Here is a 16753-nt window from a genome sequence, read left to right as displayed (position 1 = left end):
TTTCAGAGTGGAAATGTGATGTCATTTTACAGCTTAAAATGATGTTTATCATCAGCTGTTTTGTGTTGGTGACTTTTTTGACACGTTTATTGTGTCAATATGCAGCGTCTAGTCATCTTTTTAACTGTAAGAATAGCATGACTCAAGAAATGCATTGCATACTTATCATACATGACAGAAACAAGATTCACAGTACTATGTAAATATGTGCTCTCCTAGAATTGTTTTTGTCAAATAATACTCTTCACAAGAGTTCAATTAATGCATATGTTTTATTGTTTGTTTTGAGAGGAGCCACCTCCTGCTCAAGATTTCCTGCCTCAAACAGCCTGAAACGTTCCTCTCAAGACAATAACATGTAGGGTGGCTGTTCTTCAGTTCTCCAGGTTGGTGTCCTAAAATAAAAACAGCAATTAGTTTATCAAAAGTCAATCCAAATCTAATATTCTCTAAGCTAACATCCATAGTCTTGTGTTTGAATTAACCCTCCCAAAATACTCTGCTTAGGCTTCATACCTTGAACCATTCGTGAAGAAGAATCTCTTTTAATTGAATCCGCTGCTCTGGCTTTTGCTGGAGACAGCAACTAATCAACTGACAGCATTCTGTGAAAAACAGTTGAAACATCTGTTTACCTTGAACTTCACACCTCCTTTGATGTTGCATGTAAGAGTCTTTGAAATAAAGAGCTTACCATCGGACAAGCCAGCTTTGGAGAAGTTGTTCTCATTGATCATGTGCAGTTCTTGAGGGTTGGGAAAGTCCTCACACACCAATACAAACAAGAGGATGCCAAGGGACCAGACTGTTGCCGGCTTCCCATTGTATTCACCCGTTTCCTCAAACTCTGGGGGGCAGTACTCAAGGGTGCCTAAAGGTAAAAGATTTTTGCATCAATTAGCATTTGTTGCTATAAATTCAGAATATCGTTTTTCACAGCTTAAGGGTTAATACATACCGGCAAATGTATCGTAGGGTAATTTCTTGAGAAGGTCTCCACACCCAAAGTCTATTAATTTGACTTTATGAGTCTCCTTGTTGATTAGTAGATTTTCAAGTTTGATATCGCGATGTAGAACACCATTGCGGCAGCACATGTATGCAGCTTGAGTTGCCTGCTGCATAACAACACGCGCTAAACCTTCACTTATGGATCCTCCATAGCTTTCTGTGAAAGCATATAGGTCCTCACAGGGTGAAGGGTATTCCAACACCATTATATAATGGTCCTCCTGGTCCTGCCAGTCCAGAAGCTGGATTATTTCTGGAACGCTGGATACTCCATGGGCGAGGATGAGAAGTGCAACTTCAAGAGGAAAGGGCTCTGAATGACCCGACTACAGGAAATACATTTTTTATGATGTTTAGATAGATATATCTTTTATAGATTATGAATTGAATCATAATTTCACAAAATTTCGACAACAGTAGCTTGTCTTATGAGAAATCACTTACGATACGTATGTATTCCACATCTTCCGTCTTTGTGACAAATTTCACTGCCACCTAATAAACAAGAAATAAGCAAAGTGTATGTAAGAATGATTGTACAGCTAACATATTGTATTTGTTACTATTTATCCTATCCAGAAAAATGAAAGGCACCTTTAAGTCATCGTGTAGACGTCGCCCCTTGTACACAGTTCCAAAGGATCCTTCACCCAGCATGTCATCGATCAGATAGTGGCAAGAATTGATGACTATTAAAACAAAACCAAGGTTAAGTAATATGAAATATCAACCAGTGTAAAACAGGACAAAATGTTTTACTTAATCAGTGTACATTTTTTGAAAATGAGGTCTGAATGTTGAATAAATAAGCTTTAGTTTTACCTATTGCCAAAAATGTATAACTTAAGACTGGTTTTGTGGTCCAGGGTCACAAATGGAAACATTAAAATGGCCTGATATAGTATTGCAGGTGTGTGTGTGTGTGTGTGTGTGTGTGTGTGTGTGTGTGTGTGTGTGTGTGTGTGTGTGTGTGTGTGTGTGTGTGTGTGTGTGTGTGTGTGTGTGTGTGTTTAAGGGACAGTCAACTTACCCTGACTTGTCATCTTTCCATTATTCTCTATTTGTTTTGAAACAGAGGCCTGTGTGCAGACTGGAGTTTGACCACCATTGATGCTCCAGTCTGACGTTGTGTGCTGTGAAATCTGAGGGAAATTGGCACTCCCCTCGGAAGCATCGGGGACTGGAATCTCAGTGGCATTGTTACAACAATCAGAAGTGGATGAGTGAAATGGAGGCTGGGTGACATCAATACTCCAGACTGACACTTTGTGTACCGGAGTCCGGGTAGCGTCAGTACTCCAATCTGATGTGGTGCGTGTTGGAGTTTTGATCTTATCAATGCTCCAATCTGACATGGTGTGTGCTGAAGTCTTAGTGAAATCATTGCTCCACCTTGATGTGGTGCGTGCTAGAGCCAGGCCAGAATCAATGCTCCAGTCAGATAAGGTGTGAGCTAAGCTTTCGGCTTCATCACAATAGTCAGGACTAAGCAATGGAGTCTGGCTGATGTCAAAGTTCCAGTCGAATGAAGTCTGAGCAGTATTGCTGCTCAGAACTGGAGAACGGAGGACATCAGGTTGAACAGTAAGATGTTTCTTTACTGTTGGATAGACTTCAGGGTCACTGGCTGAAGGTTCCTGAAGATTGAGCTCTACAGTATGAATGGCCTGCTGTAGAGATCCGTCACCTGAAGAGGAGGAAGGTTGTACTTCAGGTGGTGCTGCAGTTGCCCCAGTGTCCTGAGCCTCTCCATCAACCTGAAGTGTACTATTTTTTTCAGCAGCTCTCAGACAGGAGAACCACCGCCACAACTTGAACCTTCTTTTCTTTTTACGGTTGGCCTCCTTTCTCTTTTTATTTTTCCCCTCTCTCGCACTATCTTCACCTACGCCAACAGGATGTTTATGAGCTTCCACCAAATTGGTGAGCTGTGGCGGTGCATCGTGATGGTAAACGTGCACACGCTCAAAATCATTGTTTGCCTTTTTGAAACGACAATTACGTTGACCCATCGCTCAACTAGTTAAACCGCAGAATGCCAAAGTCAGAGTTGCATTCGCATTCTCTTAGCTATGATGTCACCGTTTCGAACATTCACATTCAATTCTAAATGTGACGCAGGCTGGGCCGTTTCTGTGGAGCGTTTCTGTGGCCATTTGAAAGTGCCATATTGTTTTTGCATAAAGTATATGCCTTATAATCAATCAATAACTGATCACACATACTCATAGCCTGTATGCAAGCGGCTGCCCGGTAAACAGGCATAGACCAGCGTTACGCCTTCATGAAATTAATTCTGCGTCAGTTTTACAACAAACTCGAAATGAATTCAAATAAACAGTTGTAACAATAAAAAATCATTAAAAACATTTGTTTTTCACTATTTTACTTTCACTAGTATACATTATATTACATATATTTATTTATAACAAAATTCGAATGGACCTAAATTTACCAAATGATTTAAAACGTCTGGATCTCTTTAATATAGGATTGTAAAATGCTAGACACTTCTATTTACTTCGTTATTATTCCTTTTGCACAATTTATCAATCAATTTATCATTATCTATCCGCATCTGCAACATGGATATTCGCACCCTAAGAAAAAAAAAACCTATAGAGGACGAAACCTTCAAAAACTATAAATAAATAAGTAAACAAATAAATAAATAAATGAATAAATAAATTCATAAATTCCTGCATAAATAAAACAATAAATAAATACATTGCATATTTATTTGCTTTATTTATGCAGGAAATTGTGAACTTTTTTACTCATTTATTTTTATAATTGCTTTTTTTATTTATTTAATGTTTTATTTACGTAGTAATTTATATTTTCTTGTTTATTTATGCTTTATTTTATTTATGCAGAATTTATTTACTTATTTATTTATATATTTTCGTTTTTATTCATTTTTATTTATGAAGACATTTATTTATTTGTTTATTTATCAGTCGTATTAATTTATTTATAAAAAAAATATTTATGCCTGCATTTATGGATTTATTTACTTATTTATTTATTTGCGTATTTATTTATTAATTATTTTATTTATACAGGAATTTATAGATTTCAATGCTTATTTATGTATATATGCGCGTATTTTGTTATTCTTTATTTTATTTTATTTTTGCAGAAATGTATGGATTTATTCTTCAATTTCGTTATATATTTGCGTATTTATTAATTTTTTTATTTATGTATGAATTTATGCATTTATTTACTTTGTCTTTTATTTTTTTTTTTATTTTTTTTTTTTTTGCGTATTTATTCATTTATTTATTTATTTATTTTTGCCGGTTTCGTTCTTCGTATAAACTCAGCATTCTTTTGATTTTGGATGCATGCTTTTTTTTCTATTGACATAATATTTTTGCTCCTAATTTATTCATTCATTCTTTATTGTACTGCGTGCGTGTGTATATGTTTCACTGACAGTGTTGAGGTTGACATTTTGTATGGTTAAATTCTTTAATGAATGTATAAATGAATGGTTGGACTCGTCACAATTAAGTATGGCTGATATTTTAATCCTCATGCTTAAAATATCATCAGTCACTTGCACTTCTATTTTTTGATAGGCTACATGTTTATATATATTGATAAATTGTGTATATCCATTACCACAGTGACACATTTATATTCTAGCAATCTCGTATTTTATTATTCTCTTGACGAACTTTTTTTTTTTTTAATTTAAACTTCAAATAACACACAGGCATTTTCAACTTCCATCGTTAAACATATATATAATTATATCCAAGCAGCATATAATAAACAAAACAGTACAAATTAATAATAACATAAAAATAAACCTTAAATAATACAAATGAAAATACATTACATTCAGAGGGGTCAGTCCATATATGTTGACAAAAGCTTAGAGAGCTTTAAGGCACCTTTTGTTTTTACTTGTTTTATAGATTTATATAACATATTGAAATCATTTGTAAATGCTTTGAAACAAGGAGAAACTTTAACAAATCTACATTTGTGTATATAAAATTTTGCTACAATCAACATATTATTACAAAAAAATTCAACTTCCTTGTTTTTCATAAAAATGCCAAATTTCACAATGTGATAGTCAAACGCAGGTGTTACATTTTTAGTTATCAACCACTAATACAATCTGTCCCAAAAGGATTTGACACTGGAACAACTATAAAAAAGATGTTCATGGGATTCTATATCTTTCAAGCAAAAAATACAAGCATTACTGTCTAAATGAAATCTTATTCTAAGAAATTTGTTACATGGATAGATGTCATTAATTGTTTTGAAATGTACTTCGTTCATTTTAGGCAACAAGGGAAATGACAGGTATCTTTTACTAATATCAATAGTGTCAGCTTTAGAAAATCTCTCAGATAAAACTTTTCTTTTAACAGGAAGAGGAAAATATTCTTTTGTCAGTAGTGATCTCAAGACCTTGTTGTTACGTTTAATATCCAAAAATGAATAATTATTTATAAACAAATCAACTAGTGTAGGTATTACAGAGGAGTATTGCACTATACCTTTAACTAAATTTCTCAAAGCTACATTAATAGCTTTGACAACCAAAGAGAATTCTCTATATGCACAATTAAAATTGAATTTTAACCTAAAATGATCATAGCTCAACATATTACCATCATCATCCATTAAATGAATTACATTTAATTCCTTTGTCAAACCAGTCTTTAAAAAATAAAGATTTCCTGTCATGTAGAAAAACACACCTGTTATTCCAAATGATAACATTATGTGGAGTAAAATTGTGCTTGTACAACATCTTCCAATATAGTTACACTTCTGCATGAAAACCAGACAATTTAAATGGCAATTTTAGTAAGTCAAAATCACATTTTAGAAAAAAAGAAATTCCTCCCATCCTTTGAAAAATATGAAAAGGGATGCTAAACCATAAAGACGGTTCACCTTTAACAAAGCTTTGTAACCATTTTAACTTCATTACTCCATTTATAACGCCAAAATCAATAACATTCAACCCCCCTTCCTCTGATAACTTTACCAAATCATTTTTTCGAATTAAATGTTGCTTATTGTTCCAAATAAACTCATAATGAACTCTGTTAATTTGTTTAATACATCTTTCTGTTACACCTAAGGAAAATGCTGGATAGATTAATCTTGATATTGCTTCCATTTTTGTTAATAATATTCTCCCCAAAATTGAAATATTTCTTTGTAACCAGCTACTTAATGTTTTTTTTTATTTTTCTGTACAACAGTATGAATATTATTATTTTCCCTGTCCCTAAAACTTTTTGTAATAGTTATTCCCAAGTATGTTATTTAGCTTTTAATTGGGATATTATACAATGAATTTTATGTATTATTGTGAAGAGTTAGAATCTCACATTTTTTCAAATTTAAATGTAACCCTGAAGCATTAGAAAACAATGATATAGACTTTAAGGCAATCGGTATTTGATTAGAGTCCTTCAGAAATCAAGTTGTATCATCAGCTAGTTGTGTAATTACCAAGGATCTACTTTTAATGGCTTAATATTTTTAATATACAGTGCTAATAATTCGGCAGCAAGTAAGAAAGAAGGGGGCTGACTGGATCTCCCTGTCGTATTCCCCTTCTGATATCAAATCTCTTTGTAGTACCCGATTGAAGTAAAACAGCACTTGTTATTTGTTATATTGTCAACATTGAAAGAATATTAATACATTTTGTCCCAAACCCAAAATATTGTTGAGACTGAAAAACAAAAGGGTGTTCAAGTTTATCAAAAGCTTTTAGAAAATCCAGAAATAGTATTATACCATCATCCTCTATCAAATGTGAATAGTCTAATAAATCTAACACCATGCGAATGTTATTATGTATTAGTCGATTTGGAAGAAACCCAGATTGTGTATCACTAATAATTTTACCTATACCACCTTTAAGTCTACTAGCTAATGCATGAGTGAATATTTTGTAATCAATGTTAAGTAAAGTAATTGGTCTTAAATTATCAATAAGAGTGTTGTCTTTTTTGGTTTAGGTATTAAAATAATTATAGCCTGTTTCATTGTAGTTAGTAGTGTATGACTTTCTAAACATTCTTTTAGTGCTTTAAAGAGCATTTCTCTCATATCATTCCAGAAAAAAGATAAAAGTTAGTTGCAAGTCCATCTTGACCTGGTGATTTACCTAAAGCCATTTTTTTAATAGCAGCATCAAGTTCTTCAATTTTTAAATCAGAGTCACATATCATTTTAAAATCTTCATCAATTTTAGGAATAAAATTATAGAATTTTTGAAGAAATTCTCAGAATCTTTCATGGAAAATGATGATGAATATAGGCTTTGATAAAATTTAAAAATCTCATTACTTATTTCTTTTGGATCAGTTACAATTGTATTATTTAGATTTAAGGTGGTAATTGCATTTCTGTCTACTTTTTTCTAATCTACTAAAATAAGAGCTGTTTTTTACACCAACTTCCATCCATTTTGCTCTAGATCGTATAAATGCCCCTTGTGCCCTATTTAAGTAGAAATCGTCTAATTTAGTTTGTAATCTAATCATTTCCTCTTTATTAGGTTCTAATGATAAATCCTTTTTACAACAATCATTAATGTCTTTTATCAGCTGTTTTTCTAATTCTTTTTGCTTATTACACAATATTTTACCATAATTAATTGAGTACATTCTCACTTTATCTCATCATTTGTCACGATTGAATATAAGATTTTTTTAACCATGTCACAAAAATATTCTTCTTTTAACAAGTTTGCATTAAATTTCCAATATTTTTGCCTACATGTTCTTTCAGAGCCTGGGATCAGTGTGACAGTAATTACACAATGATCAGTTGTAGGAGCTGCAGAGATTTTAGCTTGCAAAACATATTTAAAAATTTCTTGGGTTAGCAACCAAAAATCTATTCTTGATTTACAATTTCCATTGGGTCTAATCCATGAATATTGCCTTACTTCAGGGTTAACATGATTCCAAACGTCTATTAGGGAAGTATTAATACAAACATTTGTAATACATTCATTTCATAATAACCGTATTTTGTTGAAAATCTATCCATCCAATTATCAGGGACACAATTAAAGTCACCAACATATTTTCAGTTGGGAAAAATGTTTTCAACTCTCTAATAGTTTCTGAAATGCATTCCAGCAAAATTCTCTTTTTATATTGACCATTATATCCGTAAACATTTAGAAGAATCAGTGGAGTACCTTCAATCATCAAAACTGCAGCAATCCAGTGTCCATCCTTATCTTCTTTCACTTTAACTACTTTACCAGGACAGTTATTCAAGCATATGACTACGCCAGCAGATCTATAGTTTCATGACTAAACAGTATAGTATCACCCCATTGGTTTCTCCAGAAGGTTGAGTCCTCTGCGCTGGAATGTGTCTCTTGTAAAAATATACATTGTGCCTGTTGTGAGTCCGACAGGAGTTCAGCTCCGGCACCCCAGTCGAGCCGGAGCTGAACTCCTGTCGGACAACATCTCCAGATTACTTCGCACCATCTGACTAGCAGGTAAAAATTCACAGAACTCACATTATAGCCACCTAGACTCTTGTTCACCCCACTTAAACATCAGTAACGCATATCTGGCGAATCCTATAGAGACTGTGTCTGTTCCTCGTATTATTAGATTAAGAAATAAACGTACTGTGTGCTCCAGAAAAAATCTAGTAAGAATCAAACCAGAAAAACCAGTAGAAAGTGAAAATACAAATTTCGTAAAACTTGGTCTCCTAAACATCAGGTCACTTGCACCTAAAGCACTTATCATAAATGAAATAATAACAGAAAACAATCTTAATGCACTCTGTCTCACTGAAACCTGGCTGAAACAAAATGACTATATTAGCTTAAATGAAGCAACTCCTCCAGGATTCTTATATAAACATGAGGCTCGTCAAACTGGTCGTGGTGGTGGAGTTGCATCAATCTTTAGTGATTTCCTTAATATTAAACAGAGAAACGGACTTATGTTTAGCTCCTTTGAAGTATTATCGCTTAATGTTCAGCTTCCAGATACTATACAAAAACCTATGTTATCTCTCGCTTTAATCACCATATATAGACCACCAGGACCCTATGTCAAATTTCTAAAAGAATTTTCTGATTTTATTTCTGACTTACTAGTCAAAACTGATAAAATGCTAATTGTAGGTGACTTTAACATCCACATAGATGATACATTAGGGCTCGCGTTTATGGATTTAATACACTCACTTGGGATAAAGCAAAACGTTGTGGGTCCAACCCATCGCTTAAAGCATACATTAGATCTAATTCTGTCTTATGGAATCGAGGTTATTGACGTAGACATTATACCACAAAGTGATGATATTACAGATCACTACCTCTTACTATATAAGCTATGTTTACCTGAAATCAGCAAACCCGCTCCAATACTCCGCCCTAGTAGAACTATTGTTCCGTCAACTAAAGATGAATTTATAAATAACTTACCTGATCTCTCTCTATTTCGTAATGCACCCGCAAACTCAAATGATCTTGATGTAGTAACCAGCAGTATGGATGCCATCTTTACTAGCACACTAAATACTGTGGCACCCATCAAATTAAAAAAGGCTAGAGAGATTAAAACTGTACCATGGTATAATAGTCATACTCGTGCGCTCAAAACAGCAACCCGCGCCCTGGAACGTAAATGGAAAAAAACTAATTTAGAGGTCTTTAGAATTGCGTACAAAGACAGTATGTCCAGCTATAGGAGGGCTCTAAAATCTGCCAGGACCGAGCACCTGCGCAAACTGATAGAAAATAATCATAACAATCCAAGATTTTTATTTAACACCATCTCTAAATTAGCAAATAATCGGTCATCCTTGGAACAAACTACTCCACCGCAAATTAGTAGTGATGACTTCATGAATCTTTTCAGTAATAAAATAGAAGGCTTTAGACAGAAAATAGGAGATGCCAAACTTTCTGCACCGGCTTATACTCCAAATCCTGTAAATATTTCATTAAATCATAATAATAACCTACACTGCTTCAAAATCATAGAACATGAAGAGTTAGTAAAAATTATAAATAGCTCTAAACCAGCTACGTGTATGCTGGACTCAATTCCAACAAAATTACTGAAAGAGCTGCTACCTGCTATAAGAGAACCTCTTCTTAACATTATCAACTCTTCTTTATCTATAGGCCATGTTCCAAACTCTTACAAGCTAGCTGTTAATAAGCCTATTATTAAGAAACCGCAACTAGACACCAACAACTTAGCTAACTATAGACCTATTTCAAATCTTCCATTTATGTCTAAAATACTAGAAAAAGTTGTTTCCACTCAATTATGCTCTTTTCTGCAGACGAACAATATTTTTGAAGTGTTTCAGTCAGGTTTCAGGGCTCACCACAGTACAGAAACCGCCTTAGTGAAAATAACCAACGATTTACTCTTAGCTGCTGACCGAGGGTGCGTCTCGCTATTAGTTTTATACTCGATCTTAGTGCGGCATTTGATACCATTGACCACAATATCCTCATAAATCGCTTAAAGTCTACAGGTGTCCAGGGACAGGCTCTACAATGGTTTAAGTCAGTGGTTCCCAACCTTTTTCTTTGGGGCCCCCCCCATGAACATATACAAACATTGGAGCCCCCCCACCATATAAATACACACGCACGCACACACATATGTACTGTGTGTGTGTGTGTGTGTATATCTATATATATATATATATATATATATATATATATATATATATATATATATATATATACATATATATATATATATATATATATATATGTGTGTGTGTGTGTGTGTGTGTGTGTGTGTGTGTGTGTGTGTGTGTGTGTGTGTGTGTGTGTGTGTTTGTGTAATATTAATAGTAATATGTATAGAAAATATTAATTAATCAGTTTTAACTGATTTAGTCTTGGCCTTCAATGAAACCAAAATCTAGGTAGGCTTTGTCATACTGTCTAATCTTTTTCTTCGCCTCTGAAGAATCACTGCATTTACGTTTCTCTGCCATTTTTGTTTTGATTTTGCCTTTACGACACGTTGACAAGCAGATTGCGCGAGTAAGCAAAATTTAAATAATTATTTAAAGTTATTTATTTTAATTATTTTCACTATTATGTTGGAATTTTAAGCATGTGTTTAGATTTTTTTTTGGTACTTAAAAATACATATATAAAAGTAGGGCTGCTCGATTTTGGGAAAAATCATAATCACGATTATTTTGGTCATAATTGTAATCACGATTATTCAAAACCATTGCCAGTTAAAGTCAAAATTATTAGCGCTCCTGAGATTTTTTTTTTTTTTTATAAATATTTCCCAAATTATGTTTAACAGAGCAAGGAATTTTAACAGTATTTGCTATAATATTTTACTTCTATTTGTTTTATTTTAGCTAGAATAAAGAAAGGTTTAAATATTTTGAAACCAATTTAAGGTCAATATTATTAGCCCCCTTAAGCAATATATATTTTTGATTGTCTGCAGAATAAACTACCGTTATAATGACTTGCCTTATTACTCTAATTAAGCCTTTGAACTGCACTTTAATCTGAATGCTTGTATTTTGAAAAATATCTAGTAAAATATTATGTGCTGTCTTTATAGCAAAGACAAAAAGAAATCAGTAATTAGAAATGAGATATTAAAACTATTATGTTCAGAAATAAGTTAATAAAATATTCTTTCCATGAAACAGAAATTGGGCAGGAAAAGGTTTGCTAATATTCAAGAGGGCTAATAATTCTGACTTTAACTGTATATATACAGTTATTTTCCACCCTGCAAAGGAAAGATATACAATAGAATAAAAATATGAAACAAACTGTGCTTTAAGCATCTTCACTGTAAGAAAAACACTTTAGCTACAGCAGTCCTTCAGTCAGGAGCAGCGAGGGTTTTCTCGTTATGTTTGTTTAATAATGATAAAAACAGGCGGCAGAAGGATTATAGGGCGCTGTCTCTTTAATGGTTTCTCTTTCACGTCTTTTGATCCTCAACTCATTTGTTTATTACACAAATGAGGGTTAATGTAAATAATCACTAAACACCGCGTTTTGACACCTATTTGACCATTAAAGCGCTCACGTTAAGACGACTTTAGATGTCTGCGCTCCTCTGCTCGTCTCAGTGTGTGAATGAGAGTGAATGCAGACCGGCCGCATGCTTCTGACTGCGTAATCGTGCTGCACACAGACACAAGCATGCGCTCTTTCGCGCTTTTAAGAGCAACACGTGTACAACTGAAACGTGGCAAAATATGATGCAATAATCATTTATCTCGATTAATGCTTTTTTATAATCGTTTGAAACCGAAATCTAAATCGGATTTTCGATTAATTGCAAAGCCCTTTATAATAGTGGAGCATTTTTATGCCTTTTTCTACCTCAATACTTATCCTCTCCAGCGCCCCCCCTGTGAACTCTGGCGCCCCCCTTAGGGGGGCGCGGACCCCAGGTTGGGAACCACTGGTTTAAGTCATACTTAATTGACCGCTACCAGTTTGTGAATCTTAATGGACAGCCTTCACAAATCTGCCCAGTAAAGTATGGGGTGCCTCAAGGATCAGTTTTAGGCCCTTTACTGTTTACAATTTAAATGCTACCTCTGGGAGACATTATTAGAAGACATGGGATCAGTTTTCACTGCTATGCAGATGATACTCAATTATATATTTCAACTAAACCTGACGAGACGTCTGAACTTTCTAAACTAACTGAGTGTTTCAAAGACATCAAAGACTGGATGACCAACAATTTTCTTCTTTTAAACTCCGACAAAACAGAATTATTACTTATTGGGCCTAAATCTTGCACACAGCAGATCTCGCAACTCAATTTACAATTAGAGGGATACAAAGTTAGCTTTAGCTCTACTATAAAAGATTTGGGTGTCATATTAGACAGCAATCTAACTTTTAAAAACCATATATCCCATGTCACAAAAACTGCCTTCTTTCATCTGAGAAATATCGCTAAATTACGTAACATGCTATCCATCTCAGATGCAGAAAAGCTAGTTCATGCTTTTATGACTTCGAGACTGGATTACTGTAATGCTCTATTTGCTGGCTGCCCAGCATCCTCTATTAACAGACTTCAATTAGTACAAAATGTAGCAGCCAGAGTTCTGACCAGGTCTAGAAAATATGATCACATAACCCCAATTTTATCCTCCTTACACTGGCTGCCTGTTAAGTTTCGTATTGAATTTAAAATATTACTTCTCACCTATAAAGCTCTAAATAATCTAGCTCCTGTTTATCTAACCAACCTTCTGTCTCGCTACGAACCAACTCGCTCTTTAAGATCTCAAAATTCAGGGCTTCTGGTAGTACCTAGAATAGCAAAATCAAGTAAAGGAGGTCGAGCCTTCTCTTTCATGGCTCCTACACTCTGGAATAGCCTTCCTGATAACGTCCGAGGCTCAGAAACACTCTCCCAGTTCAAAACTAGATTAAAGACCTATCTGTTTAGTAAAGCATACACTCAATGCATCACCTAGCGGGTTCCACACTGGCTTCTGCATCTTGCTTATACACTATGAACAGCAGCTACGCTAATTATTCTCTTTATTCTCTATTTTCACCTGGGGATACTCATCCCGAGGTCCTCAGATTAGGCGGAGTCACTGATTGGATCCAAGACCAGATCCAAGTACAGATCCAAGATGATCCCAAGGATTCCATATCCGGGACCAGGCCATATCCTGAGCTGCTGCTGCGCTGATGGTCGTGGGGAGTGGAGAACATGTGTCTGATTCCAGCGACGCTCCAGGGACAGACGAGTCTTCATTGAGGCCATCTCCAGCATAAACCACGGCGAATGAAGTTCTGCACAAGACTTTTGGCCAGCGGAGAAATTAAAATGGTCGTGCCCAACTGAATCTGGTTCTCTCAAGGTTTTTTTTCTTCTCTCCCATCAGGTGAAGTTTTTTTTCCCTCTCCGCTGTCGCCACTGCCTCGCATGGTTCAGGATTGGTAGAGCTACGCATCGATGAATTTGCTCTTCAGTGTTTGAACTCTCAGTAATGATTAAATCACACTGAACTGAGCTAAACTGAACTGAACTGAACTTAAACACTAAAACCTGAACCACACTGTTCCAGTTACTATAACCATTTATGTGAAGCTGCTTTGACACAATCTACATTGTAAAAGCGCTATACAAATAAAGCTGAATTGAATTGAATTGAATTGAACTGTTGACTTATGCAAAATAAGAATATTGCTTTTCTCTTAATACTGTCTTTAAGTCCCCTGGTATTCAATGATATAAAATAAATTTTAGAACAAAATTTAAACATACTATTTACTTACACTACAAGTAGCTTTAACAAGCTAACAAATAACACCTCACAATATCTGTGTGGAGAAAAAAGAAAAAGAATAATTCAGTTGGTCCTTCTAAATATAATCACGTGTCTCATTTGTCTACATTAACAGCTCCCATGAACTATTTAGTATACATTTTAAGCGAAACATAAATAAAACAGTGTTTTCCTGTATTTACAAACAGAAGAAAATAAAAACTGGGTGAAATGTTTACAGTATACTCACCAGAAGTGTCCTGCAACTGCAGCCACGAGAAAATGCCATAGCCTGAACAGTAAGTCAGGTTGGGAGCAGGTGCAGGATCAGACAAAAACTCTATTGTACTCTATTGTACCTGAAACAGTGTTCAGACGGCAGATAGACGCCATGTTGGGTTGCCAGAAGAAGTGGGAAAAGAATAAGATTTGTTTTGGAGATACGGGTCGTGATTTTATAATGTGCTGCAACGAAGGTTTTGTTTTAATTTTCCAGCTGTAAGAGCGCAATTGGACTCACGTGTGGATCAGTGCACGCGACACGCGGCAGAAATACGTTTGCTCTGAAAATTTTTTACTCGAGAGCTTTTTGCATCTGGGCCCGGTTTTTCAAAAGGATTAATCTGGATAAAATTGATCCAGATTTAGTAATCCTGTTTTTGCAATCCGTGATCACGTAATCCAGCTTACTTTTTGAGCCAGTTTTTCAAAGCAACATTGGATTGGATCAATGTGATCCGGATAGGAACTTTTTAGGATCAGTAAATCTGGATTACCAGTGTTCAATCACAATGTAGATGGATAGATAGGCCTATGTAAATAGCAACAAGTAGAATAGCCAGTGCGGGGTAAATATAAATTTATTTTTATTTGAAATGAAAACTAAGAAAATTTTATAAATAATAAAATAATAAACAATAAAAACAAGAAAAACCCCACCCCATCCTCTTCCAGCAGTCCACTCATCTGAGACCTACAACACTGTACATTGAGGATATTTATAATAAGTTTCAAATATAGATGTAAATAAGAGAGAGCAGCTTGTCTGAGCGCAGCCTTTAGGAGGCGGATCTCGAGTCTGGTCAACCTTATTTCCCAGCAAGATATAAGCCAAAACTCCAAAGCTATTGCAATAAAACTGAACCCTCACCTTCTCCTAGCAGTACACATGCGATCCATCGTTTAACAGATTGTTTGCTGGAATGTGTTCAGCAGAGCAGCAGCTCCAGCCATAAACAATGTTGAATTTAATCAACAAAATGGCCGCCAGGCTTTTTGCACCTTTTGCATGGCCTGACTGAAACTCCTTAAGCCAATAGCTGTAAAGAGAAGCGTCACCATCCAATGAGCTAAAAGACTGGAGATGGTCCCGCCTTCTCTCTTGACTCTGTTGCAAAGACCTTATGAATGAATAGGCCAGACACGCTTGTAAATTTAGTTAAGATTAAAAAAAAAATAATAATAAATTCCATTAGACATTAAACTTCTGAAAAGATTATTACTCAACCAGTAAATATTAGCAAGCTATTGAAAAACATTATGCCATCAAGCACAGAAGTCCAATTGTAATACGCCAGTGACTCATGTGTTGATTTACAAAGCGTCATATAAGATTATATAGCAAGTCAGTCGGATGTGAAAACGGCAAAGAAACAAACTTCCCACTTGACTGTTATAAATAGAAATTTAAACTTCACTATCACTTCACATGCTCAGTCTTCAAGAGGTACCAGTTTTCCTGGACCACCAGACAAGCCATATCCTCAGCTCTCCATCCATCTGTCATCCCGTGGGGAGACGAACACCCACCCCTACCATCCTTGCACATCGTATCAATGAAGCTATCGGACCATGCATTAACAAAAGCGCTTCCATTTACAGCCGCCTATGCCCTTATTAAGATGCCTCGCATGGATATCAACTAAAACAATTTTCATGTCTGCCATACTTGTATTATTTTGCAAAGATTTAATTTCTGATTCTCTTTGTTTTTTCTATTTTAGAGATCATGACTGCTGGCTCCAGAAGCTGACCCTCATCCAACCTATTACTCTCCACATCCTCTTCACAAAGGATACATTCTATTTTTCACCTTATCCAATCTGTCCTAACCTGTAGTCTGCAACCTCCGAACCTGAAACCGTCGATTATCTTAATAAAAAAAAATCAACAACAACTTCATGATTGGACCATTCAAGGCTCCTCCATTTAATATCTCGCGCATTAGCCCCATTGGTGTGGCTACTCAAAAATTTTCTGGCAAAAACGCCTTATAGTCGACCTTTCGTCCCAACACAATTGCTCCTTTCCTAGCATTAACAGCACTATCCCATTGGACGAATATCCGCTTAACTACCACGACATTGATCAAGCGATCTCTCTCATAAAGATAGCCAGTCGTAACACCTGGCTAGCCAAAGTAGACATTTCCTCTACCTTTAAA

The 16753-nt window shown here is 35.1% G+C and overlaps 1 protein-coding gene and 1 long non-coding RNA gene across 2 annotated transcripts; both read right to left on the bottom strand.

Annotated features, from left to right (window-relative positions):
• Positions 1 to 253: 253 nt before the first annotated feature.
• On the bottom strand, positions 254 to 3607 carry LOC147838577 (uncharacterized). Its single transcript, XM_087304528.1, has 7 exons — positions 2042 to 3607; positions 1606 to 1700; positions 1456 to 1506; positions 959 to 1337; positions 695 to 871; positions 517 to 605; positions 254 to 395 (listed from the first exon to the last, which is right to left on the bottom strand). The coding sequence occupies exons 1-7, from the start codon at positions 3021 to 3023 to the stop codon at positions 375 to 377; spliced, it is 1794 nt and encodes a 597-aa protein (XP_087160654.1). The 5' UTR covers positions 3024 to 3607; the 3' UTR covers positions 254 to 374.
• A 638-nt stretch (positions 3608 to 4245) lies between these two features.
• LOC147838576 (uncharacterized) lies at positions 4246 to 14519 on the bottom strand. Its single transcript, XR_015522238.1, has 2 exons — positions 14204 to 14519; positions 4246 to 8422 (listed from the first exon to the last, which is right to left on the bottom strand). It is a non-coding gene; the product is annotated as an uncharacterized LOC147838576 (long non-coding RNA).
• Positions 14520 to 16753: the final 2234 nt, after the last annotated feature.

The sequence above is a fragment of the Danio rerio genome, chromosome 22 (assembly GCF_052040795.2).
Source record: "Danio rerio strain M-AB ecotype USA chromosome 22, GRCz13ab, whole genome shotgun sequence".
Taxonomy (NCBI): domain Eukaryota; kingdom Metazoa; phylum Chordata; class Actinopteri; order Cypriniformes; family Danionidae; genus Danio; species Danio rerio.
The sequence above is the reverse complement of the archived record's forward strand: the minus strand, read 5'-3'. Positions and strand labels throughout refer to the sequence as shown.